The sequence below is a fragment of the Myotis yumanensis genome, unplaced genomic scaffold (genome assembly GCF_028538775.1).
Source record: "Myotis yumanensis isolate MYYU_CA2020_CCGP unplaced genomic scaffold, mMyoYum1.0.hap1 SCAF_6, whole genome shotgun sequence".
Lineage (NCBI taxonomy): Eukaryota > Metazoa > Chordata > Mammalia > Chiroptera > Vespertilionidae > Myotis > Myotis yumanensis.
In genome coordinates, this window is record NW_027223757.1 from 96,517,941 (window position 1) to 96,545,076 (window position 27,136).

The following is a 27,136-nucleotide window of genomic DNA, read 5'->3' on the forward strand; positions in this document are numbered from 1 at the left end:
CCCTGTTTGTCCAGCAAGGTCTCTGACCTGCTCCTGCGGTTCCTGGAATCACTCCTGCCTTCCCCGCCCCCAGGCTGAGGCACAGACTATGTGAAAATCCGATTTTTATTAATGTCCAAAACTGGGAAATTCCACGTGAAAGGGAAAGGAGAGTGAGTCGGTAACAGCCGAGGGTGTTGGGCGCTGCCTGGGTGAGGAGTGAGGAGGGTCGGAGGGGTCAAGGCAGAAATGCAGAGGAAGGACCTGGGAGAGGACAGCAAAGGGGCCGTGGGCGTGACTAGAGGGGCAGGAAGTTCAGGACGCCCTCCAGGTGCTGCCTCAGCCAGGGCTGCAGGCGGAAGAGGCTGATGTGAAAGTCGCGGAGCGGGAGGACCTTGCCTCTAGGTGATTTGTTGCAACGGAGGGGGGGGTTGAGACCCCAGCTCACGAGGCCCACCTGGAAGAGAGAGAGCATGGACAGGAGGCAGCCACAGCCCCAGCTCCAAGCCCATCCTCCTGGCTCCTGCAAAGGCCTCCCTGTCCCCCGAGAGGCCCAGATCCTGTCACCCAGTCCCCACGAGCTTCCCCTTCTCTCACCTGAAAAAACCTGAATCTCCGCTCAAGGAAAACCGCTCCTCCAGATTCTCCTGCAGAAAGAAGGGGCAGGCGATGCGCTGACTCATCAGCAGGGCAGTGCGCCGTCCTGTCCTGGGTCCTGGCCGTGTGCTGGCCACGGGCCCTGGGGCCTGCCTGCAAGAATGCGGGGGCGGGGGAGGGGGCTCACCCTTGCAGGGATTGTCATCTTTCTCCATCCCACTGCACAGGAACTGGTCTGTCACCACCTCGCTGACATCTGTCAGGTTGGGGAACGTGGTTTTGTCTTGGCCAACGACCTCAATACATCTTGTCCACTGCAGTAGGAGTGGAGCCAGAGAGAAGGCTGGATGAGCGGCGGGGTGCCTCCCTCAGATGGAGAAAGCAGCCAGCACCGCAGGGGCAGACAGACATTCTGGGCCCAGACTGAGCTGCTCACCTCTGTCCCTGTCTTGAGGTTAATGTTCAGTGTGTCCCCATTCAAGGCCACAAAATGAGCAGGAACGCTCAGCTTGTTCAGAAGTTCGCTCTCTACAGGCAAGGAGAGGGGAGGCTGGTGCTGGCCCCTTCACCCGGGACCAGGCTTCTGACTTGGGGACCGGAGCACAGCCATGTCCTCACCCCAAGCCCCAGCCCCAGCTCCCCCCACCTGAAGCCCCAGCTCTCACCGTGGTCCCGGCAGGTGCTGCCCGGGGGTCTCCGCAGGGCCAGGTTGGCCCCCACCGTACAGGGAAGGCAGATGGGCCTGGGGAGAAGCGGGGGTCACACAGGCCCGTGCTGGGTGCCCCCTCCTCCAGGGCGCCCCAGAGCTCTGCCCCAGGTGCCAGCACCTGGCATGGGTGGACATCTTCACTTTCTGGGCCAGCTTCAGCAGGGCGATGTCGTCCCCGTAGAACTCCCGGATGCCCTGGTGCCTCTTGGCAAAGACGTCAAAGTGTTCGGAGATCACCACCTGCTCAATCTGGAACTCCTTGCCCGAGCGGGAGCTGGGATCCCCTGGGAACAATGTGGCAGGTTAGGCCGGGCCAGGGCTCCTGAGGGGCAGGGGCTTGGCACAGGGTGGGCCCTTCCTCACCCACGACGACCCTCCACAGGGAGTGGTCCTGGTCAGCGTGGCGGAAGCAGTGAGCGGCTGTCAGGACCCACTGGTCCGAGATGAGGGCCCCCCGGCAGGTCTCCTGGCTCATGGGCTGCAGGGGAACAGGGGGTCTTCAGGGACCCTCGCCCACGGCGCTTCACCTGTGCGTCCCGGCCCCGGCCCCGGCCCCGGCCCTCCTTCCCTACCTTGATAGTGACATGCCAGGGTGTCCTCTCCTGGGCGGAGGCGTTAGCTGACATGTTCCCCACCCCACATATGGTGTCTATGAGCTGGGAGACATCTGTGGGGTGAGGAGCGGATGGGGCAGGAGACAGGGGAGGGCACTGTGAGCAGGTTCCCAGCCGCCTCCGCCCCCACTCCCCCCGGCTCCTCCTCCCCCTCCCCCGGCCTGGGGGTGAAGGAAGTCACTCACCCAGCATGTGCTCGAAGACCTGGTGCAGAGCCTTTGCGTCCTGCAGGATGAAGGCGTGCCTCTCGCCATCCTTCTTGGAGGCCAGCTCATTCAGTTCTCGCCAGTCCACATCCAGCTTGCCCACCCCGATGGCATAGATGTCTGATGGGGGAGGAAGTCACCAGAATCTGTGGCTGGGCCACCGCGAGGGAGGAGGCTGTGTTTAGGGCTCACTGTGCCTGCAAAGCCCTGCATGGCCCCTCCACCCCGCCTTGTCTGACTGCATTTCCTCCCGCGGCTCGCCCTCCAGCCCATCCAGCCCCACGGCCTCCGTGAAGCCCTCACGCCGCAGGCTCTCCCACCGCAGGCCTCTGCATAGGCGCCTCCGCCTGGCCCACTCCCCCCAGATTTCCCACTTGGCTCACTTCCTTACCTTTTTAAGTCTTGACTCAGGCATCACTACCCAGCCGTCCTTCCCGCCTTGCGTCTGTGCCCCGCACTCCGTGCCCTGCCTCCCCTGCACCTTAGCCCCTGTCACCAGCTACCGTACCCTGGGGATTCCTTATCTCCCTTGTTTAATGCCCACTGTGAGTAACACTGTGTCCCCCAAAAGGGTATGTTCAAGTCCTAACTCCCAGGACTTGAGTGCGACCTCATCAGGAAGTAGGGTCTTACGGATGTGATCTAGTGAAGATGAGGTCGAGCTGGACTAGAGCGGCCCTGACCTGACGCTGGGTCCTTGTAGGAGAGCGAAGGGATGTGAAGACAGAGCAGAGACCGGGTACCCGCCTCAGCCAGGGCCCTGGGCCCCCAGCAGCCGGTGGAGGCGAGGAAGGACCCTCCTGGCCGCGCACACCTTGCATTTGGACTTTTAGGCTCTTCAACTCGGGAGACTGAATTTCTGTTTTTTAAGCCCCTCAGGTTTGTATACTGTGCTGCACCAGTCCTGGCAACTAACACGTTGTCTCCTAGAATGCTGCCCGCCAGGCTTGTGTCTGCTTCGCCCTTAGAACAGCGCCTAGTCCTGGCGGCTCTGGGCTCTCGCAGTCCTGGTACACGACTAGGTAAACACGGGCGTGGACGTCGCCTGGAGGCGAAGCACGGACCTGGCCTCCTCCACCCCGAGGCTGTGGGCCGGGCCTGGAGCCCTCCCTTCCCGAGAACCGGCTGGAACCGCCGCCCCCTCCCCCCACGCTCCGCACTCTGCCCTCCTGGCCCCCTTCTGCTCCCAGAGGGCGGGGCAGCGTGTGGGGGGGATGCTCAGACCCGGAGGGTCCCCCCAGGCAGCACCTGCTCTCAGCCCCGCTCAGGCCCCAGAGTTCTCTGTTTCCCTTCAGCTCCTGCCTGTTCAGTGAGGTGGTTTGGAGCATTTCACCCTGGCCTGAGGGCATGGGGTTTGGGCTCTGCCTTCCCTGGGCCAGAGTTTTAAAGAGGAATCTGCTCTCCACGGAGGGCCAGGTCGGGGCGAGGCAGGCGGACGGGGAGCGGGGGCGTTGGGCGCTCAACGCCTTCCCTTATCTGGCGCGCTCCTCTCAGAATTCTTTTCTGGTCAAAGGCCAGTGCAATTTGTATTCCGCCTGAACCTGAGGAGTTGTCCGTTAGCGCCTGCAGCTGCCAAGGCTTCCCTGGCTTATCTGCACTGCTCCCAGGGACGCCAGGGACAGTCCCCAGCAGGCCCGCCTCTTCCTCCTGGAGAGGCTCCTGCAGCTGTAGAGCGTGGGGAAGCAGGGGGAGGAGGAAGATGGCGACCCCAACACACTGTTTCTCTGTGTCCGAGCATTCGCCCCTGTCGGCCTAGAGGTCCCCTCTGCAAGTGAAGAAACTGCCCCCAGCCACAGCTAACCCAGATGACACCAGGCGGACGCTCGCTTGGCCACCTTCACCCGGAATACACAGAGCGGGGGCGGGGGCGGGGGCGGGGGCGGGGGCGGGGGCGGGGCGCCTCCATAGAAAGATGCTGGGACCCAGGCTGTGGGCCTCGCACCCCTGGGGGGCGGTACAGCTGGGGGCAGGGGTGGGGGCTCACCCAGGTAGTCGCTCCTCCTCTGGTTGATGTTCAAGACCTCTTTGATATTGTCAACAGCTGGCTTGGGAGAGCCCCCGATATTGGACTTTCCTGGACAGGGAGGGAAAGAATTGTTCGCCTGGTGGATCTATCAGGACCCCTGCGCCCAGGAGGAGCTGGGACCCGCAGCACCTGCACTTCTACCGAGTTTTACTGAAAGTCTGTGTCGCAGGCACTGGGCCACCAGCTTCGTTTACTTTATTCCATTTAATTCTCACGAAGCCCCAGGAGGTGTGGGTACCCTCGTTGCATAGACAAGACCACACTTCTGATGGGTGGCATAATGTGGGCAAAATCAAGCTCGAGGACAGAGCCCAGATCCACGGCAGAGTCGCCGTCCGAGGCGCCGGACCTCACGGTCCGGAGCGGTGACCTCCAGGTAGCGACAATAACCAGCATTATAATCACAAAGCACATTTACGCAAACGACTTAATTTCTCTCCACAAAAATTGTGTAAGGAACGGAAGGCAGCTAATGTTTCCATCACTGTTGTCCTCGCCATCACTGTTGTCACTATTTCTACTTGATAAGTAAGAAACAGGCCAAGTGGCCCAGGGGGAATCAGAATTCAGGTCTTCTGACCCCTCCATGCTGCTGCTGCTACTGTGCCAGAGACGATGACCCCCACAGAGACGATGACCCCCACAGAGACGATGGCCCCCACAGAGACGATGACCCCCACAGAGACGATGGCCCCCACAGAGACGATGACCCCCACAGAGATGATGGCCCCCACAGAGACGACGACCCCCACAGATGGCACCCACCGTCTGTGAGAAGGATGATGGCGTGCCGGATTTCCTTCCAGGCCGCGGTACTCATGCCCAGGCGTTGCATTTGGTTATTCATCATGATGTAGACACTGTGTAGTGCCTTATAGATGTTGGTCCCAGTTCCATTTTCATGGTCTGCAACATGCAAAGAGAAGGGGAGTAGAAAATCACCCTATTTCCCTAACAGCTGGAGATAAATTATCCGCAGGTTTGAGAAGCCCAGACCGTGGGTCCCAGGTGGGGATCTGGCACGTTGCCTGCTCAGGCGTTAAGAGCCATTCCCCTTAGAAGGGCTCATTGCATGACCTCAACCCAAGGCCACACTAACGTCCCCGGATGCAAAGATGGGGTTTCCAGATGCCAACTTGGGTGTTGTTAGCGTCTGCAGCCTGCCCTGCGGGAGTTTACCACGACCTGGGAGACGAGCACTGAGCCACGAAAGCCAGGCGTGTGGCTCTGGCATCGGGAGGACCAGGCCTGCGCGAAGCCCTGGCTGTGCAGCACATTGGAAGAAGGTGGGGGCTGGCGGGGCGGGGGCCCCCCACCTGAGCCTGAGGAGCCAGAGCCCCGGAGCCCTGAGCCTTGGTTGCCGCCAAGAGACCCCTCTCTCTAACTTGTCCCGATGAGTCTGCTGCGGACCCACCCCCCGCTCCCACCTTCATTGGAAGACACCACACCTCTATAGTTGATGTTTTCCAGACGGTAGATCACTTCAGTCCCGTCCCGGGAATTGTCATCCAGGACAGACATGATGATTTTGGGCTTTGACGCAAAGGTGATGATGGCAACACTCACATTGATCTCAAAGCTGAAGATCTGTGCAGGGGAGGGAGAGGCAGGAGGCAGCCGATCAATGATTCTCTCTCATCATTGATGTCTCTCTCCCTCTCCCTTCTGCTCCGACATCAACCAAAATCATGCGGGGGAAGACACTGCTGCTGGCAAGAGCTCCGGAAACCGGTGTTTGCTGACCATCTGCTCGAGTTGATGGGCTCGCTCCTCTTTAATCTTTTTTTAATTGATTTTAGAGACAGAGGGGAGGGGGAGATTGACATGTGTCCCACCCATTGCTACACCCATCGGCTCCTCCCGTCTGCGCCTGGAGACCAGCCTGCGACCTTGGGTATTGGGATGATGCGCCAACCAACTGAGCTACTGGCCTCATTTAATTTTCACAGAAACTCTGTGAGGGGCAGGAGGCCCCTCCTTTACACAGGAGGATACTGAGGCTTTGGCCTTCCCCCAGCTCACACCACTGGTAAGAGGTGGAGGGAGGATTTGAACCTGCTGGTGCAACCGTGAGGCACCCAATGGCCGTATTTGCAGCCTCGTGGCTCAGTAAGTGACCTAAGTTTAGGTCCTAAGAGAGACGCTGAGGAACACAGAACCTCTTTCTCTAAAATGTAGCCGGAGGAGAGGCCACATCTACATCAACTACTGTGAGAAGCACAGACACCAAGCAAATGTGGGCAATGACTAAACCACGGCTTCCAAACACTCCTGTGTGTGCATCTCGTTAGCAGGGACTTGGGGCACAGCCCCCATAAAGGCATACGTGCTTGTAAACTGCACTCCTATTCATAACGTGTATCACTGTAAACACGCAAAATATTGAAATGTTTTCAAATTATTAAATATCAAGCTATTGATTTAAATTAAATTGTTCAGCAGGGATACCAGGATTTTTCTGCCGCACCCAGTGGGTTATCTGTGCACCCCTCTGGGGAGACCCCTGTTCTAGAAGACGAATTCCTGGAAATGGGGACCCCGGGTTGTTCATCGTTGGTGTCCCCCAGCACAGCACCCAGCACCCACCATGGTGCCGGACACATAGGTGTTTGTGGAACAAAAAACATGACCCTATAAATTGAACCCATGATTCCTCGTGGAATGGGGAAGCCTCCTTGAAGGAGGTGGACTGTGAGGGGGTCTGAGCAAGGGAAGCTCCGCACGGCGCCTGGTCCCTGACCCTGTCCACCATGAGGATGGCGCTCTCCTTGAAGATCCTGAAGTCTTCCTCCTTCACGCTCTGAGAGGCGTCCAGGAGCAGGTAGAGGTTCAGGTGACCAGATCGCTGGATTTGGATTTTTCGGCCCACGCTTTCTGGGAGAAATATGGAGGGGGAACTCATGTCTTCCCCCATCCTGCTCTCTTGCCAAGGCCTCCCCTGCAGTCAGCTCAGCCCTGCTGCGCCCAGAGGAGGCCGAGCCCCGAGCAGCCTGCCCAGCCGCCGCCTGCTGTCCGCCACCAGCACTCACCCTTCTTCTTCTGGGTGGGATTGGTGGATCCAAGCAGGTGGGACAAGGAGGTGCCCAGCGCAGGGGCCACGTCCTCAGGAAAGTCGTACGAGTAGGGCTCTGTGGGAAGAGCCACTGGGGTCAGCGTGGGCCGGTGCCAAGAGTCTCGGGAGGGGCAGGGCAGCTACTCACGGCGGCAGATGGGCTCGGTCCCGCTCCAGACCCCGCTGTCCTGGCACTCCCGCTCTGCCGACCCCGTCAGCACCAGATTCGAGGAGCAGCGGTAGTTGACCTTGTCCCCAAGGCCAAATCGGGACCCCGTCCGCACCGAGCCCACGGGGATGCCTGGGCTGGGGCAGTGGCCGGCTGCGAGGGAGCAGAGGGAGATGGAGTCAGCAGAGACCCTCCTGCGTGGCCCCTGGCCCTGCTCACTGCGCTCTCCCTCCCGCGCCCGGCTCCAGGCCCCAGAGCCTGTGGGGTGGCCGTGGTCTCCCGGTGGGTGTGGATGGGGAGCCTTCAGGAGGGCCAGACGTCCCAGCTCCATGGCCTCCCAGTCCCACCCGGGACTCGGGCTGCATCCACCCCAGAACCCGGGGCAGGTGCCAGCAGAGAAGCCCATCTCCAGGAGGGACACTGCTCTTCCTAAGCCACGTGAGTCAGCACTAAAGAAGTGGGCACCTCCGAGCGGTGGCGGCGCTGGGTGTGGTGGGACTCCTGCCCGCCTCCCTCGCCTGCCCCGCGGGGACCGCTCATTCCACCCCAGACCACCTGCTCCAGAGAAACAAGGGCACGGACGCCAGGCACAAGAACGTTCGCGGAGCTGCACTCGTGGCCGCCAACTGGACGTGACCCGAGGCCCAGCTACAGGGTCAGGCGTGACCTCTCACAGGCCCGTGCAAGGGGCTCCACGGCAGCGAAGAGCAGACTGCGGTGCACAGACTGCGGTGCACAGACTGCGCACGCCCAGGCGATGCTGGAAAAGGGCCACCAGGTGCGCAGAGCAGCCTGTGACGCCTCCTCCCAGCCGAGCTGGAGCTAGCCTAACCCTGGGAGCCCAGCGAAGATGGTCAGGCGCGGGAGGGCGGGCCTCCTGGGATGCGGGCGTGTCCTCTCTCCGGTGGCGGTTACGTGGGTGGCTCGGGAGGGGCAGGGCAGCTAAAAATTCATCAAGCTAAAAACTTAAGATCTGTACACTTTACTGTAGGTAGATTTTGCCTTCATTTTCAAATAGATTATACTTATGTTTGAATGAATGGCTACTTGGCAGAGTCAAGCTGCATGCGCCCGAGCTGACAGCGGGGCCGCTGGGGAGGGCACGGTCCTGCCGTCTCATGGACTGTCTCCTGGACTCTGTGCCCAGAACTCTGGTCCAGGAAGCTCCCAAACCCACAGGCAAGTGTGGCTCCGGGACGTCCGGGAGCCCCACTCTGTCGAGCAGAGCCCTCTGCGTGCTCTGGGACGGTAATAGCTGTGGCGTGAGGCAGTGTACGAGGCACGTACCGGACCCCGAGGCTGTTCTAGACGTGTACTAACGTCAACTCACTCCACCCACACGACAACCCCATTTATCCTCTGTTTTCACCTGTGAAACGAGGACAGCCAGCACCCTTACAAAACCCATTTTACAGATGGGAAAACTGAGGCATAGAGAGGATACATAACCTGCCCCAAGTCTGTCAAGGTCAAAGCCAAGCTTGGAACCCAACCGGGTTCCAGAGGCAAGGCACGTCCGCACGACGCTCTCAGCCTGTCCTCTGTCCTCAGGGCCATGGGGTCTGACTGCCAAGCAGGCTTGAGGCTTCCGGAAAAGCCGGACAGTGTGCGAGGCCTTTATGTCGGAGCTGAAGCTTGGAGCCAGCTGCCTTGGCCCCCTCCAGGCCGGTGATGTGGGGCCTGCCGGTCTCAACTGACCAAAATCCAGGAATATTACTTTGACCCTCGGCACGCCAGGCCCCCGGCCCTCAGCGGCTCCCTGGCCACAGTCTGGCTCCAGGGCTCCTGGAGGTCCCCAGCCCCACGCAGCCATCAGCCAGGCCACTCACCGCCATTGTCACACACGGCCGTCTCCCCGTCCCACATGCCGTTGGGGCGACACTGCCGCACGGGTGAGCCCCGCAGCACGAAGCCGTCCTCACACTCGAAGCTCAGGTTGCCGCCCACGGGGTGGGACCCCAGCCGCGGGGTGTACATGCCATTCTCGAAGGCCACCGGGGCGGGACAGCGAACAGCTGCAGAGAGAGGGGCGGCTGGGGATGGACCGGGAGCCCCTGGGCCGGCACCGCGGGGGTGGTGTTCGCCCGAGGCGTGGGGACAGCCCCTGGCTGCCTGCAGATTAGGTTGATGCCTGTGCAATTGCTGCTGCTGGCAGCTGGGTGAACACTGGCGGTCTCACACCGTTCAACCCGAAACACCCCCCCCACCCCGGGGTCCTCGCCTCCCAGGAGCGGGCAACTGTTAAGTATTTTGGGAAGCATCCCTGGCCTGTAGCCCCCCACAATCTCCATCAAAGCCTGCCTCGCCCCAACTGGTTTGGCTCAGTGGCTAGAGCGTTGGCCTATGGACTGAAGGGTCCCGGGGTTCGATTCTGGTCAGACCACATGCGCAGGTTGCAGGCTTGATCCCCAGTAAGGGGCATGCAGGAGGCAACGGATCAATGATTCTCTCTCATCATTGATGTTTCTATCTCTCTCTCCCTCTCCCTTCCTCTCTGAAATCAATAAAAAAATACTTAAAAAAAAATCTTGTTTAAAGCTTGCCTCCGATACCTGCTATGGGGAGTGACGTTCTCCCGCTATTTGCACAGCCCTGTGGAAAGGCTTCGCCCTCCCTCCCACGCCGCCCAGGCAGGCTAAGACCCACGCGCAGCAAATCCTAAATAGAGGTTCCGCGCGCGCAGGGCACCCTGGGCGAGCTCGGGGAGCCTCACGTTTGCACACCGCCTTTGCCACCGGGCCGGATCTCGGGGTCTGCCAGCGTCCGCTGCTCAGGCACAGCCTGGATGTGGGGACTGGGTACCGGCCCAGGGGGCAGGAGTAGACGAGGACACTCCCAGGGGCCCAGCCGTGGCTGAGGGTGAAATTGCCCCCGGAGATTTTCACGTTCTGAGGGCAGGAGGGTGCAGCTGCAGCCAAGCCTGTGGGAAGGGGACAAGACACAGAAATGGAGAAAAGAGGAAGGCACGGTAAGCCCTGGGCAGAAAGGAAAGCAAAAGAGGCTGTTTCCAGCGTAGACACCCACCGGGTGGCGGTGGCCTCCCCCAAGGACCCTCCCGCCCCGCCCCCCACCGCACCCCGCTCCCTGGCTCCCTGGCTCCTACCTGGGTACAGGAGCAGCAGACAAAGCAGAGCCCTGAGTGAGCCCATGGTGTCCACCTCCGGGCAGCAGAGCAGTGAGCCGGGAGAGGGGAAAGGTCAGCTGACTTCCCGAAAACCAGCCTTGGCTCAGCAGCTGCTGCGCTCGCTGCCAGAGGAGAAAACTAGGGAGTGGCAAGGGGGGTGGCCTCCTGCCGGGAGAAAACAGGCCGGGGCTGGGCACTGAGCTGGGGCGAAGCCTGTGACCAACTCCCCGTGTGGCCTTGGCGGCTCCGCCGGCCTGGCCTCGGCGTGGGCGCCACCGCCCACGCGCACGCGGCACAGCCACGCACACACACTCTGGCATGAACTGTCTAAAGTGCGCAGATCCAGCCGCCATCCAAGATGTTGCAAAACCACTCGCTCAGTGTCCATTTTCTGCTGGGCTTCGCCCGCCACGTGGCCTGGGCTGGTGCCGTCTTCTTGAACATAAACCTCCCAGAGATTGAGACGATTTTCTCAGAACGTCTTCTTTTGTTTTTTTTCCTAAATAGATTTTTTTTTACTGATTTCAGAGCGGAAGGGAGAGGAAGAGAGACATAGAAACATCCATGATGAGAGAGAATCATTGATCGGCTGTCTCCTGCACACCCCACACTGGGGATCAAACCCACAACCCAGGCTCTTGACCGAAATCAAACCCAGGACCCTTCAGTCCGCAGGCCAACGCTCTATCCACTGAGCCAAACCAGCTGGGGCCTCAGAATTTTTTCCCCCTACCATTCTTTGTTTTTATTTGTATTGATTTTTTACAGACAGGAAGGGAGAGGGATAGACAGAAACATCAATGAGAGAGAAACATTGATCAGCTGCCTCCTGCACACCTTCCACTGGGGATGTGCCCGCAACCAAGGTCCATGCCCTTGACCGAAATCAAACCTGGGACCCTTCAGTCTGCAGGCTGACGCTCTATTCACTGAGCCAAACCGGTTAGGGCTGTTCTTTTTTTTAAAAAGATTCTTTATTGTTTAAAGTATTACATATGTCTCCTTTTTCTCCCATTGACCTCTCCCCGGCCACTCCCACCGCCCAGCACATGTCCTCACCCCCTACTGTCTGTGTCCGTGGGTTATGCTCATATGCACGCATACACATCCTTGGTTGTTTTCTTACTTCCTCCCCCGCCTCCCCCTCCCCCGCCACCACGGCCTTCCCTCTGAGGTTGGACGGTCTGTTCGATGCTTCTCTGTCTCTGGATCTATTTTAGTTCATCAGTTTATGTTGTTCATTATATTCCACAAATGAGTGAGATCTCAGAACTTCTTGATACATATGGGCAGGGACGACCTTTTTCCCAGAGAGAATCTGGGGACAAAAAAAACAAAACCAACATTTTGTTTTAGAGACTGGAAAACTTTTTAGAACATTTTTACAGAAAGTTCAGTAGATAAAATTCCCGACTTATAAAATAAATGTTGGGTTGGTTACTCAAAGGAGTAAACGTATTGGGGGCTAAGGAGTAAATGTACAGCGCAGCTTGGGGTTGAACCAGAAGCTGCGCTGTAGGAAATGCAGGAAGCAAAGAGCCCTGCGCAGTGCGCAGCCTCCATCCCCCAGAAACCTCTCTGCTCCGTCGAGCTGTGCGAGGCAGAAATGAGGAGCATCAATCAGAGTGAGAGGAAACACTTCTCAGGGATCAATCAAGTTTGTGAAAACCCTTCTGGTCTACAAATAACTCCTCAGGAACCACACATACAAGGTGGGCCCCGGGCCCACTGACGGGAGGTGGGGAGGTGGGACGCCCTGGTTGTGGGGGTCCCAAAGCTGCTCTGTGGCAGAGCTGCTGGTTCCTCCCCCAGACCCAGCCTCCGCCCCCTCCTCTGCGCGAAGGGACTTTAGCCCGGCAGGCGGCCGGCTCAGTGGTTGAGCATCGACCTCTGAACCAGGAGGTTATGATGGTTTGATTCCCGCTCAGGGCACATGCCCAGGTTGCGGGCTCAATCCCCAGTGTGGGGTGTGCAGGAGGCCGCCCGTTGATGATTCTCTCTCATCATTGTTTCTATCTCTCTTTCCTCCCTTCCTGTCTGAAATCAATAAAAAGATATATTTTTTTAAATAAGTAAATAAATAAATAAAAATAAAAAGAACCCTGGTGGTGATGTGAGAACACACCCTGGGGACGACAGAGCAGACAGAGGAGCCGGGGTCCCTCAGCCCTGCCCACCCCCTCAGTTGTAACAAGCGAGACATAACCTGCCTGGGGGTGGGCAGGAGACGTTCACCGATATTCTGGCTCTGCCTCCTCTCAGTCACACAGTAGGAACTCCCCACCCACTGGCTTGGCCAGCGAGGCCTGACCATGGTGGCATGTGTCAGTTCTCGGCGCAGCTTCACAAGCAGCAAGTGCGCCCCGCGCCTCCCTCGCGGCCGTGTCTGAGCTGGCGCTCCACCAGCCTGGACCCCTGGGCACCAGGAGCAGAGCCCTGCCACCTCAGCGGAGAGGTCGCGCCGCGAACAAGCCGCGGTGGCTGTGAACCCATGCGTGACCGGCGCCGCAGGGACAATACACCAAAATGTAGGGGCCTAAGGAAACGCATTGCTCTTTCTTGTGACTCTGATCTGTGGGCCGGCCAGGCAGTTCCTGTGCTGGGCTTGCCTGGGTCAGCATGCAGCTGCAGTGGCTGAGGGCTCGGCTCAGGGGGCTGTGGGACAGCTGCCGCTCGCCCGCCGGGGCCTCCGGCAGAGCCCCTAGGGGGTGGCTCTCGGGCAGTATGCCAAGACCCCCAGCACAAGCAGCTAACCCCATGATGCTATCCTCAGAAGCCGCATGACATCACTCCCACCGTGTTCTGTTGGTCACAGCACATCACAAGGCCAACCCAGATTTAAAGGTGGGGACCCTGAGCCCTAGCCGGTTTGGCTCAGTGGATAGAGCATCGGACTGCAGACTGAAGGGTCCCAGGTTCGATTCCGGTCAAGGGCACATGCCCAGGTTATAGGCTCCATCCCCAGTAGGGGGTGTGCAGGAGGCATCCGTTCAATGATTCTCTTTCATCATCATTGATGTTTCTATCTCTCTCTCTCTCCCTCTCCCTTCCTCTCTGAGATCAATAAAAATATGTTAAATAAAATAAAAATAATTCCCAAAAATAAAAATAAATAAAGGTGGGGGACACTTTACCTCTTGGTCGGGGGAGTGGCAACCTCACATTGCACAGAGGCGCGCACCGTGAGGAGGAGGCAGTTATGGCCGTAATCTGCCAACGACTATCGTGACCAGACCTGGGGCTTGTCTGCTCCCGGCACCACGAGTCCTCAGTGACTGAGTCCTCCAGTGACTGGCTTTTGGCTGCCTCTCTAAGCCACTGCTACAGACAGCGGCATCCCCAGAATTCACGCGTGAAGCCCTGACCCACAATGTGCCTGTATTTGGAAATTATCGAGCCTATAAAGAGGTAATTAAGGTTAAACACCCCGTGTCAGAGGAAGGCCCACGAGGACGGGCCTCTCACCAGAAACGGCTCGTGCTGACACCCTGCTCTCGGACTCCCAGCCTCCAGACCATGAGAAAGAAATGTCTGTTGTCCAGGCTGCCCGTCGGTGCTATTTTGTTTTTGGGACTCAAGCCGACTAGTACACCTGCCCGTTTCGTATCTAATAACGTCTTTAAAAGAAAGGACCTTTCTTTCATGAGTTTCCCCCAATATTTGTTGAGTTAAATAAACTTGGCAGAGTGTGTCCGAACCCATTCCACCCTCTTCCTTAAGCAATAAAGCCCCATTGTCCGCTGCGCCCGCAGCCTGCGCTCCTGGGAAAGGGGTGAGCTCCTACCTTTCCTTCTCCCCTTCCACCGGCTGGCATGCAACCTAGACCCAGGGGGCCGTCACACGGGCCGTCACAGTTCACAGTACCACTGACAAAGCAGCTACACTCAGCAAGCCCTGCTCCCCAAGCCTTTAGGCGACCATAGCTGCCCGGACCATTCCGGAAACTGTCACTCTAGCCTGGTCTTAGCAGCCAAACCTGCATCTAACAAAGATGCTTACCAGAAGTCAACGCCAGGACACGTGTTTACCAGGCTTTAACCTAAATGGCCGTCATCAAGAGAACCCAAACGTAGGGACTGAGCTGAGGTAGCCGCTGACTTTGCTCTGGAACAAAGGCCTCCACGTGAGCAGGCAACGGGTGGGCGAGGCCGCCATGGCCAGCGGGGCAGAGCTGCTCATCGCATCCTTGGGGAGGCAGGGTCCTCCCATCTGGCTGCCGCACCCTGAGAGCTGGTTCTTGGCTGCTTGGCTGGAACAGGCCCCGTCGGGGCTGCATCCCAGTCCCCAGGATGTGGAATGAAAGCAGAAACAGGGACAAGTACCGACGTGTAAATTCACCCACTCTCTCACTCATACTCCGCGGGCAAAAACTTGACTATAAGGGAAGCTGAGGAAGGCGGTCTCTGGTTTGTCTACCATGTGCAAAGCTAGAACTCCAGTACCACGCAGGAAGGAATGGACCTGGGGAGACAGCGAGCAATGTGCACGCGGAAGGCCCTCTGGTGGGAAGCTGCCCAGGGCAGCACCGCCCGCGCGTTGGCAGAGCAAGCTGGACAGAAAACCGGCGGTCGCCGGCGGGGGTCGGGTCCCAGCTCTCCCTGGGGACCTGCCAGTGCGGAAGGACCGGAGCCGAGCCCTGGGCCTGCAGTACCAGGTCCTTCCTTCCCTCCCACGCTCCCACGTAGACGTTCAGTGGACCCCATTTGGTGAGGGTGACCTTGGCTTGTCCAGTTTTTGCATCACTAAAAAGCCTGGCAAATGCAACCTTTGTTTTCCTCCCACGAAGGGAGGAGATAAATGATGCCTAAATCGACAGACCTCCGCTCCTGCAACTTCTTCCCTCTTGTCCAGGTTCCTTCTCATCGGTTCGAGGTTTCTAATATTTACTTTAGGGACCAATTCCAAAGAGAATGAATCAACACCCCACCATCTGCAACTCACCCCCCTCGTCACCGGCTTCAAAAAGGAAAAGATGGCCCGGCCAGCGTGGCTCAGCGGTTGAGAGTCGACTCAGGAACTAAGAGGTCATCGGTCCAATTCCCGGTCAGGGCACATGCCCGGGTTGGGTGTGGGCTCAGTCCCCAGTAGGGGTGTGTGCAGGAGGCAGCCGATCGATGATGTTGCTCTCTCGTTGATGTTTCTATCACTCTATCCCTCTCCCTTCCTCTCTCTCTAAAAAATCAGTAAAAAGCATATTTTTAAAAATAAATAAAATAAGAAGGAAAGGATGGTGTGATGGCTTCCCCGGATGCCTTACTGCTCCCACAGGGAGTCATGGCCTCGCTGCTGAATGTGTCCTAGCGGGGCTGGCAGAGAAGACAGGCCGGCCGGGGGATGAGGTCTCCGCTGGCCACCGGCTCTTTTCCAGTCTGTTCACTTAGACATGGACTCAACTAGCATCTGCCTCCCTCAACCTCCCAAAGCAACCGCGGAGCCGACTCCATTTCCAGGTCAACCCCCAGTTTTGGGAACCAGGCTGGCCTGGCCTGGTCCCCAGCCTACGGTGTGATGCGAGCTGAGGCTTCAGCGGTCCTGAGCGAGGCTCTCTCTGTTCATAGTGGATCTGTCCTTGCCCCACTGACGTCCCTTGAGCCTCACCGATCTATGTCACTGACTTCCAATAGGAGCCCCTCTCTCTGTCTGCTTGCGGGTTCCTCTTGCGTCCTCCACCTGTGCCCAGAAAGCTGGAAATGCCAGAGAACTGCGGCCCCTGAAGCCAGCCCTCACCCTGTGGCCGCATGGAATGGGGGTATAGCTACGCCGGCTCCTCGCTCCCCCCTGGGGTCATTCTGATGCGCGTGCCCTGCACCACTCCAGGGATCCTCACTCACCCATCACAGCAACTCCACCTGAGGGCGCCTTTCCTACTGCACCTTCCTGGACCACGTCCCAGATGCACTAACTGCACTTGAATCCTTCTCTCAGGACTGCTTCTGGGGGAAGAAGACCCACATTAACAGGAACGACTATGCGCCAAACACCGTCCCAAACCCTTTGTATGTAGGCGCTCACTTAACTTTTAGGACAAGCCGATGACGCAGGTTTTATCATCATCCCCCTTGACAGAGAGGAAACCAAGGCACAGAAATGTTAAATGCCCGGCCCCCGTTCACACAGGTGCTGAGTGGCAGAGCTGGGGTGCAAACCCAGGCAGCGTGGCTCCTGAGCCTATACTCACAGCCCTGATGCTTTGGTGCCTCTTCCTACCTTCTCTGAGTGGCTCTTCTGAGCTCCCTGAACTTCCCTCAAGTCACAGTTCCACGCCACCCTTCGGCATCGTGCCTTCCCAAGCCCTCTCTCCCCTAGGTGCTTGCCTCTTTCCACCCCATCTCCTGTAACACCTTATCCTCCATTCTTCTCAAATCCCTCATATATCTATAGCCTATCTAATAATAGACAAACATGGTAATTAACCGCACCTCCAACACACTTCCCATTGGCTGATCAGGGCGATATGAAAATTAACTGCCAACCAAGATGGCAATTAACCGCCAAAAAATATGGCGGCTAATTTGCATACTGCAGGCAGAGTGGGACAGCGCCATCCCACCTGCCCCACTGCCATCCAGTCCAGTTATTTGTGACCCGGGCGGCAGGCGGCCCATATGGGAACAGACCCAGGGCTGGTGGCGGGACGGTGGCAATCGGCCACCGGCCACTCCCACAAACAGCCTTCCCGGGAGTATCCCCGGCTGACAGGTGCTAATGCACCAATCTGCCAAATCGCACACCAAAGCCGCCTTTGCCCTGCACCAACTATGCAGCCTGCAGAGGGGAGTGGGGCCACTGGGAGCAGGGCGGGAACTTCCCAGGGTTTGCGTCAGGCAGCCCAGAGCAGAGTGAGAAATATCCCCGCTGGTAGCTGCTTGCTCATTCACTTACTTGCTCATTCATTCGCTCATTCACTTACTCATTCACTCACAGGCCCTTGGGAACAGGAGGGAACATTCACAGGGTGGGCTTCAGGGAGCCAGGTGTGAGGCTGGAACTTCTGCCGTGTTGCCATGGCAATGCGGCAGAAGTTCCCGCTGCTTGCTCATTCACTTACTCGCTCATTCATTCACTCATTCACTCACTCAGCAAACCCTCTCAGGTCCATGGCACCAGGCCAGGCACTGAAGTTGAAGCAGGATAATACAGAGCTATGGCCTCAAGATGTTAGTAATTCAGTAGGGCGAAGCAGGCATATGAACGAGGCAGTTGTACGCACAGATGCAGTGTACTGGGTTCTGTGAGGGCTGTAACTAACGCCGACTTTGTTCTCTTGATAAAATGGGGCCTCAAGAGCCAGGCCGCCTAAGCCCGTAGGCCTGTGCCTAGGCCAGGAGTGGCCGGGATCCCGGAACATGACAGAGGGTGCAGGTCGGGCTGAGGGGTCTGGCCCCACCCCTCACCCTTACCCCCGAGTGCACAAATTTTTGTGCACTGGGCTACTAGTATATTAATAAAAGTGTAATATGCTAATTAGACCAGACAGCTGGACGACCTTCGAGACGAAGCTGCGGGGGCTAGGCAGAGGCGGTTAGGGGTGATCAGGCAGGCAGGCAGAGGGGTTAGGGATGATCAGGCAAGAAGGCAAGCAGTTAGGAGCCAGCAGTTCCAGATTGCGAAAGGGATGTCCAACTGCTGGGATTGGGCCTAAACCGGCACTTGGACATCCCCCAAGGGGTCCCGGATTGTGAGAGGGCGCAGGCTGAGGGCCCCCTTCCCCGCACAAATTTCGTGCACTGGGTCTCTAGTGTAATAATAATAAAAGGCTAATATGCAAATGGCCGTCATGCCCTCACATGTAACGACTGATCAGCAGGGGGCAGGACTTGACAGGGGACCTGAGGCTCACGTTCCCCACTTGGCAGGGCTTGACGGGGGTGGGGCCAGCTGGGTCTGGGTCTCACGCGATTTCGAAGTGCACAGGGTTGGTCAGGGACTTGACTCTGGGTCCCGCAGTGTGCCTCAGACTCTGACAGGAGGGAGATTTTCATATATATTTCACTAATTTTCTTTCATCTCTGACACTTCTATTATAGAGAAAGGGCAAATAGCAATATGAAAATATTTCCTCTAATTAATTTCCTTTTTAAAAAAAATATTTTATTGATTTTTTACAGAAAGGAAGGGAGAGGGATAGAAAGTTAGAAACATCGATGAGAGAGAAACATCGATCAGCTGCCTCCTGCACACTCCCTACTGGGGTTGTGCCCGCAACCAAGGTACATGCACTTGACTGGAATCTAACCTGGGACCCTTGAGTCCGCAGGCTGACGCTCTATTCACTGAGCCAAACCGGTTAGGGCTAATTAATTTCCTTTTAATGTGCATGAATTTGTGTATCGGGCCACTAGTCTACACTAATAAAATAGAAAGATGCAAATTGACTGTACATTCATGACGCCCATCAGCCAATCAGGAATGAGTATGCAAATTAACCCAATAAAGATGGCTGTTAATTTGCATATACAGGTGCCGAGCGGCCAGGGGCGGGGCGGGATGCTTCTGTCATCACCATGGCAACGACGCAGGCGTTCCACACCGCCCCAGCCGCTCTGGGCCTCTGGGCAGTGTGGGAAGGCGACTCCAGGCCAGAACAAAGGCAGAAAGGGGAAGAAAGGCCCATTCTTGCATGAATCTTCATGCATTGGGCCTCTAGTATATAATGAAAGTGTAGCCCTAACCAGTTTGGCTCAGTGGATAGAGTGTCGGCCTACAAACTGAAGGGTCCCAGGTTCAATTCCGGTCAAGGGCATGTACCTTGGTTGCGGGCACATCCCCAGTGGGGAGTGTGCAGGAGGCAGCTGATCGATGTTTCTCTCGCATTGATGTTTCTAACTCTCTATCCCTCTACCTTCCTCTCTGTAAAAAATCAATATTTAAAAAATAAATATATATATATATATAAAGTGTAATATGCTAATTAGACTAGATGTCCTTATGGATGATCTTCCGGACAAAGCCAGGGCTGTAAGGGAAGCCTGGGTCCCAGGTGCCAGAGGGAAGCCAGTGCCGGCAGCCAGGGGAAGGAAGGCCTACTCTTGCATGAATTTCGTGCATTGGGCCTCGTGTGTGTGTGTGTGTGTGTGTGTGTGTGTGTATTATTGATTTCAGAGAGAAAGGGAGAAGGAGAGGGAGAGAGATAGAAACATCAATGATGAGAGAGAATCATTGATCAGCTACCTGCTGCACGCCACCTAGTGGGGATTGAGCCTGCAACCCTGGGCATGTGCCCTTGACTGGAATCAAACCTGGGAGACCCTTCAGTCTGCAGTCCAATGCTCTATCCACTGAGCCAAACCAGCTAGGGCTCAAATCCCTCATCTTCTGAGAAGCTCTTTTTGTCTTCCGGGTTCCTACAGGATCATGCTCACAGGACTTACTGCCTTTGAGTTATTTGTGTGCTTATCTCAAATTCCCCAGAAGAAGAATTCCGGGAGTTTTTGTTGAAACAATGAGCTCCTTTAGTAAGCTCAAAGCCAACTCCCTCCCAGTCCTATCCTCGCTCCAAGCTAATAGCATCCTTTAGATCAGCAACAAGAGTGGCTGTGGTTTCTATTCTTTCCATTTCTTTTTTAATAAAAATATTTACATTGGGTCAGACTCCACCCACTTCCCCTAACAGGCCACTGCTAAGGCGCTTGGTACACACACATCCCCCATTCTATTATGCACTGACCTACTTACTTTGAACTGATTGCCCAAGTGTGACCTTGAGAAATGTTTATGTAAATCATCCTTAGAACTTCAGAAGAGAGTTATGCCCGCCCTAGCTGGTTTTGCTCAGTGGCTAGAGCATCAGCCTGCGGACTGAAGGGTCCCGGGTTCAATTCTAGTCAAGGACATGTACCTTGATTGCGGGCTCCCATCCCTGGTCAGAGTGCATGCGGGAGGCAGCAATTGATGTGTCTCTCACACATCAACGTTTCTCTCTCTGGCCCTCTCCCTTCCTCTCTCTCTAAAATCAATAAAAACTTTTTTTTCAGATTAAAAATGGCAGCGGAGGATGGATCTTTGCATGTGACGTGCACAGTTCAAGAGACTGGAAAATGTGAAGCGACCACTATTGAGGTGGCATCTTAGTGTTTTAGAAAAACCATGAATTTTTTAGAACTAAAATATCAGCATTATTTGGTTTTGTTCATCAGTGATGCTTATATTGACATACTTTTGGATGAACTGTGTAATCTATGTTTCTTTTAAACTACAATGTATTGATAAAAATTGAAAATAAATAAATAAATAAAAACTTTTTTTAAGGGTAGAGTGTGGGCCTCCCAAGAAACAGGCCTGTCCCTGGCCTCCTGTAAAGGCCACATCTCTTTCAGATGGAAACTTAGTCCCTGGGGGCAGCCGGACCTGGGATGTAGCAGTGTATCCATTTGCCCACACCACAGCCCCTACCTCGCCCTTGTCCACCCCATCCCTCTGGGGTCTCCACAGTCCTGGTGGGCCAGTGGTGCATATATCTCCTCTACCCCACTTCTTGCTGCCTATGGGGAGGCTGCCTGCATAACCTAGGTGATAGGGTAGTGACCTTGAGCATGTATGTACTCATGAGTAGGCTGGAAAAGGGCAAGGGAAGAGATGACCTCTGGCTTTAACCTCCCTGGCTGTCTCCTTCACCACCCCTACCCCCTCGTCTGGACTTAGCTTTGATGAGAAGGGAGACTTAACAGCCCTTCCTTTAACTTTTCATTCAAAATGCCTATATAAAAGAGCTTAAATAAATAAAATCATAAATGATGCAGAAACAGTTACAACCAACATCACAGAAATACAAGGAATCATTAAAGAATACTACAAACAATTACATGCCAACAAATTTGACAATCGAGAAGAAATGAATAAGTTTCTAGAAATATATAACTTCCTAAGACTGACCCAGGAAGAAATAGAAAATCTAAATAGATCAGTTGCAAAAAGAAAAAATAGAAAAAAGAAAAAGAAGAAAAAAATGGACAGACTAGATGCTGGCAATGAAATTGAAGCAGTAATCCTATCTAATAAAAGAGAAACATGGTAATTAGCGTATGACCGCTACCCTTCCCATTGGCTAATCAGCATATCCTTATGCAAATTAACTGCCAGCCAAGATGGCAGCCGGCAGCCAGGCAGCTGATGCGAACAGGGAGGCTTGCTTGCTCCAGTGATGGAGGAAGCCAGGTTCCCCGCCTGCTGCTGCCGGCGTCTGAGCTTGCAGTTTGAAACATTGTTACAAATATAGAAGCTAAACAAAACCCCAGAAACCTGCTTTAGTCAGCCGGGCTTCAGCCAGCAGGATCGCAACATTGTTTCAAATACAGAAGGTAAACAAAGGCCAGAAACCTGCTTTCGGCAGCGGAGGCCTCATAGCTGGAGCCTAGCCTCAGAGCTAAAGCTGGCCCAGAATAAAAAAAAAAAAAAGAAAAAAAGGAGCGTTGGGAGCTTCAGTCACCCGCCAGCCTGAAAATGGCCCTCAGCCCCTCACCCAGACTGGCCAGGGACCCCAGTGGGGATCCCCACCCTGAAGGGGGTGTGACCAGATGCAAATAGCCATCATCCCCTCACCCAGGCTGGCCAGGCACCCCAGTGGGGACCCCCACCCTGATCCAGGACACCCTTCAGGGCAAACCAGCCGGCCCCCACCTGTGCACCAGGCCTCTGTCCTATATAGTAAAAGGGTAATATGCCTCCCAGCACCGGGATCAGCGTGACAGGGGGCAGTGCCCAAACCCCCTGATCGCCCTGCAGCTCTGTGTGTGACAGGGGAAGGCGCCCCAACCCCCTGATCAGCCCTGCTCTGTGCCTGATAGGGGGGAGCTCCCCAAACCCCTGGTCGCCCTGTGGCTCTGTGTGTGACAAAGTGCGGCGCCCCAACTGCCCCCCCCCCCACAGGCCCTGCTCTGTGTGTGACAGGGTAGAGCCATAACCTCCCCATCGGCCCTGCCCTGAGTGTGACAGGGTGAGGCACCCCAACCCCCTGATCCGCCCTGCTCTGTGGGTGATAGAGGGTGGCGCCCCAACCCCCTGATCCACCCTGCTCTGTGTGTGACAGGGGGCAGTGCCCCAACTCCCCTATTGGCCCTACTCTGTGCATGACAGGGTACGGAGCCCCAATCCCCCGATGGACCCTGCTCTGTGCGTGACAGGTGGTGGCGCCGCATCCTCCCCATCGACCCTACCTTGAGTGTGACAGGGGGCGGTGCCCCAACCCCCCAATTGGCCCTACCCTGAGCGTGACTAGGGGTGGCATCGCAACTTCCCGATCCGCCCTGCTCTGTGCGTGACAGGGGGTGGTGCCCCAACTCCCCAATCGGCCCTGCTCTGAGCCCGACCAGGGGCTGCACCTAGGGATTGGGCCTGCCCTCTGCCACCCGGGAGCGGTCCTAAGCCATCAGGTCGTTATCTCCCGAGGGGTCCCAGACTGCGAGAGGGCACAGGCCAGGCTGACGGAGCCCCCCTCCCCCCCGAGTGCACAAATTTTTGTGCACCGGGCCTCTAGTAATAATAATAATAAAACTGCCAAAAAAGAAAAGTCCAGGACTAGATGGCTTCACAGGTGAATTCTGCCAAACATTCAACACCTATCCTTAAACTATTTCAAGAAATTAAAGAGGAAAGAACACTTACAAACTCACTCTACGAAGCCAGCATTACCCTGATACCAAAACCAGACAAAGATATTACAGGAAAAGCCCTAGCCAGTTTGGCTCAGTGGATAGAGCATCAGCCTGAAGACCTAAGGGTTCCGGGTTTGATTTCTGTCAGTTGTAGGCTTCTCCCCGGCCTGGGCTCTGGTCTGGGTGCGTGCAGCAGGCAACCAATCGATCTCACATCAATATTTCTCTCTTTTTTTCCCTCTCTTCCACTCTCTAAAAATCAATGGAGACCTAGCCGGTTTGGCTCAGTGGATAGAGTGTCAGCCTGCGGACTAAAAGGTCCTGGGTTCAATTCCAGTCAAGGGCATGTACCTTGGTTGCGGGCACATCCCCTGTGGGAGGTGTGCAGGAGGCAGCGGATCAATGTTTCTCTCCCATCGATGTTTCTGGCTCTCTATCCCTCTCCCTTCCTCCCTGTAAAAAATCAATAAAATATATTTTAAAAAATAAATTAATTAATTAAATAAAAATCAATGGAAAAATATGGGTGAAGATTTTTTTTTTTAAAAAAAGATATTACAGAAAAAGAAGATTACAGGCCAATTTCCTTGATGAACATAGTGGCAAAATTTCTCAACAAAATATTAGCAAACCAGATTCAACAATACATTTAAAAGATTATACACCATGACCAAGTGGGACTCATTCCAGGATTGCAAGGATGGTTCAGCATCTGTAATTCACTCAATGTGACACATCGCATTAACAAAATAAAGCATAAAAACCATATGATCATCTCAATAGATGCAGAAAAAGCATCTGACAAAATTTAACATCCTTTTATATTTAAAAAAAACTCTTAACAAAATGGGTATAGAAGGAACATATCTCAACATAATGGCAGCTATGTATGATAAACCCACAGTTAATATCATACTTGATAAAAAGCTGATAGATTTTTCTCTAAGAGCAGGAACAAGACAAGAGGCACTAACACCACTTCTATTCAACATAGTATTGGCAGTCCTTGCAATAACAGACATGAAAAAGAAATAAAAGGCATCCAAATCTGAAAAGAAGAAGTAAAACTCTCATTTTTTGCAAATGACATGATACCATATCTAAAAATCCCTAAAGATTCCACTACCCAGATCAAGAGAGAAAATTCCCTGTCATGTGCCCTTCCCAGTAACTTCCCTCCTACCCCCCAATTTAATTTTAAAATGTAATTTTATTATAAATTTTTATGTAAAAGCTCAAATCTTTCACTTCTAAATATTTCTCTTCTGCTTTTCACCTTTTCCCAAACAAAATGCCTCTTTTGAACTATATATATTACATATATATATTACTATATATATTACATATATATATTACATATATATATTACATATATATATTACATATATATATTAGAGGCCCAGTGCACAAAAATTTGTGCACTCGGGGGGGGGGGGGGGGGCGTTCCTCAGCCCGGCCTGTGCCCTCTCGAAGTCTGGGATCCCTTGGGGGATGACCACCTGCTGGCTTAGACCCGCTCCCCCAGGGATTGGGCCTAAGCTGGCAATCAGACATACCTCTGGCAGCCTGGGAGCCCTCGGGGGATGTCCACTTGCCAGTGGGGAGCAGGCCTAAGCTGCAGTCAGACATCCTTATTGCTGCTGAGGAGACGGGAGAGGCTCCTACCACCACCACTGTACTGGCAGCCGTCAGCCTGGCTTGTGGCTGAGCAGAGCTCCCCTTGTGGGAGCACACTGACCACCAGGGGCCAGCTCCTGCATTGAGCGTCTGCCCCCTGGTGGTCAGTGTGTGTCATAGTGACCAGTCATTCCCAGTCGTTCTGCTGTTAGGTGTTGTGCCCAGATTTCAAGATTCCCAAGAAACCACATCAGGGAGCCATCCAATCCGATGCAAAAGCATAAGAATCTGTATTTCAGGCTAGCTTGAGCTCTCTATCCACCAGACTCACCGACACATCGGCTAGCCAAGTGGCCAAGAGAGAGCCAACCCCGCCCAGAGACCAGTTATATAGGGGGGGGTCTGAGTAAGGGGAGGAGAAAGGACTGTGCTCTGCCGATTGGCCAGGCGCAAGCCGGGTCTTGTTACACAGGATGTGGTCATATCTATGGCGCGCACTTCCCTTGATTGTCATTGGTTAGTTTAAAATCCCGGGCGTGGCCAGCAGAGGCCTGGGCTTCCGGGAAGAAGGCCGCACGTGGCCCCAACATGGAGGATACAGGCAAGATGGAGGGCATAGCCCTCGCCCTTTCATTCCCCCCTTTGTCTTGGAACTTCCGGCTCAATCATGAGACGGACTGCTTTTCTATTCCACCATTGCTAGAGGCCCATACTGGACATATCTTAACAAATGATCTGCTGGAAGGGAAAGAAACCATTTTAGCTTTAACAACTTCTATTGAAATAGGATTTTTCTTCTTAAAATTCCTCCATGGCTATCAAAAAGCTAAATCAAGATTAATTGCCGAAACCGGTTTGGCTCAGTGGATAGAGCGTCGGCCTGCGGACTGAAAGGTCCCAGGTTCGATTCCGGTCAAGGGCATGTACCTGGGTTGCAGGCACATCCCCAGTAGGAGATGTGCAGGAGGCAGCTGATCGATGTTTCTAACTCTCTATCTCTCTCCCTTCCTCTCTGTAAAAAATCAATAAAATATATTAAAAAAAAAAAAAAAAAAAGATTAATTTATCTACTGTCCTGATGTTTGCATAAACACAACAAGAATGGTAACTGACTACCTTTGCTGGAATTTCATGGTTGAATCTTAATGTGCCCCATAGGGCCAGGAAGCCACGCCACCCAGCTGCCATCAGGCCTGCCTGCAGTATCTGCTGAGTTAGGTGAATCCCTCACCTGTAGCAACTCCACCTGAGCCCACGCTCCAGGCTTTAAGGCCCATCTCAGTAGCCCTCCTACCCATTGCGGTCCAGAGTGTGTGGGGGTTCCGCAGGAACATAGAGGCATCCCTACTGCTCCCCTTCTATTCTTACCAACTGCCAGTGATGGTAGGGCATCGGCCTGACACTCCAGCACCAGCCATCTTCAGGGCTTCCAAGCAGGATACCAGGCTTTCTTCGTGGCATTCTTACTGGCTTCAAGTCTTTAGAGCTCAGACAGGGCTCTTTAAAACATGATACTCCAGTCAAAGTTTTCCGTTAATAAAACCACTATTAGGAACCGGTCTTATTGAATCTATGCAAAGAAACATATTGCCATGTTAGCCAAATTTCGGAGGAATTACATAAGAAGAAAGACATACTGATCTACTCTAAGATTTTCTGACTTTCCTTGCCAATTCCTTTTAATTGTTGGCATTCAACTTTCTTTCTATGTATAACCATGCCTCAGACCTTCTATTCTAAACAGGCTTTTTTCAGACTACCCCTGACATGGGCATGGTCACAAAGGCCTGCAAGACAGTATTACAGGCTGCCAACTGTTAGCTGTCTCTCAACAGAGACCAAAACCTGATGGGCACCATTCCTGCCCATTTGGGCACCTGTCCTCTTGGCAGCTAGGCACCCTTTACTTTTGGGGGTCAACCCATATAGTTCCCTTCCAGGACAGCCAACATACATTCAAACCTGCAAGAGAACTAAAGGTCAATATAACATATCAATACAATGAAACATAATATTGGCATTATGGCCGCTTCAGGCAGCCACATTTTCTGCTACTAAACATGTGATACTAAAGTCTATTCTTGACCTTCCTATGAATTGTCCTTGTCTTTTTGGAGCCATGTCCATGAAGACACAGGCATTATCTAAGTCTATTCAATGTTACCAGCATCAGGCAGGTCGAGCACGCCGTAGCTTGAGCTTGAGCAGGTTGCATTGTTCTCGATGGATGACGAAGTTTTTCCGGATCTCGGATGGGTCTGCTGACCAGACGTGGATGTGATGGACCCAGGTCGCGACGCCGTCTATTTTGAGAGCGGTGGGGGTCGTCAGCACCACGGAGTTGGGTGTAGGGACCTTTCCATCGAGGCTCCAGGTGGTGCCTTTTGACGTAGACCCAATCTCCTGGTCTGTGCTGATGAGGAGTTGGGGTTGGGCCAGTCTCCTGGGTGGTG

At 54.7% G+C, this 27,136-nt stretch overlaps 1 protein-coding gene across 1 annotated transcript; it reads right to left on the minus strand.

Moving 5' to 3' along the window:
- Positions 1–87: 87 nt before the first annotated feature.
- On the minus strand, positions 88–10,559 carry C2 (complement C2). Its single transcript, XM_070418872.1, has 18 exons — positions 10,456–10,559; positions 10,066–10,272; positions 9,182–9,367; positions 7,332–7,505; positions 7,161–7,259; positions 6,872–7,005; positions 5,580–5,718; positions 4,897–5,037; positions 4,090–4,179; positions 2,085–2,225; positions 1,858–1,952; positions 1,649–1,763; positions 1,404–1,569; positions 1,242–1,318; positions 1,013–1,104; positions 764–890; positions 577–626; positions 88–436 (listed from the first exon to the last, which is right to left on the minus strand). The coding sequence occupies exons 1-18, from the start codon at positions 10,499–10,501 to the stop codon at positions 278–280; spliced, it is 2,238 nt and encodes a 745-aa protein (XP_070274973.1). The 5' UTR covers positions 10,502–10,559; the 3' UTR covers positions 88–277.
- Between the last annotated feature and the right edge of the window lie 16,577 nt (positions 10,560–27,136).

Bases quoted from the DNA above. Each gene is read 5' to 3' on its own strand.
- C2 (XM_070418872.1), bottom strand. From the start codon at position 10,501: ATGGGCTCACTCAGGGCTCTGCTTTGTCTGCTGCTCCTGTACCCAG. The intron at 2,226-4,089 runs GTGAGCCCCCAC...CTCCCCCATCAG, and splicing joins GAGGAGGAGCGACTACCTGG to ACATCTATGCCATCGGGGTG. The intron at 1,105-1,241 runs GTGAGAGCTGGG...CCTTGCCTGTAG, and splicing joins CAGCACCTGCCGGGACCACG to AGAGCGAACTTCTGAACAAG.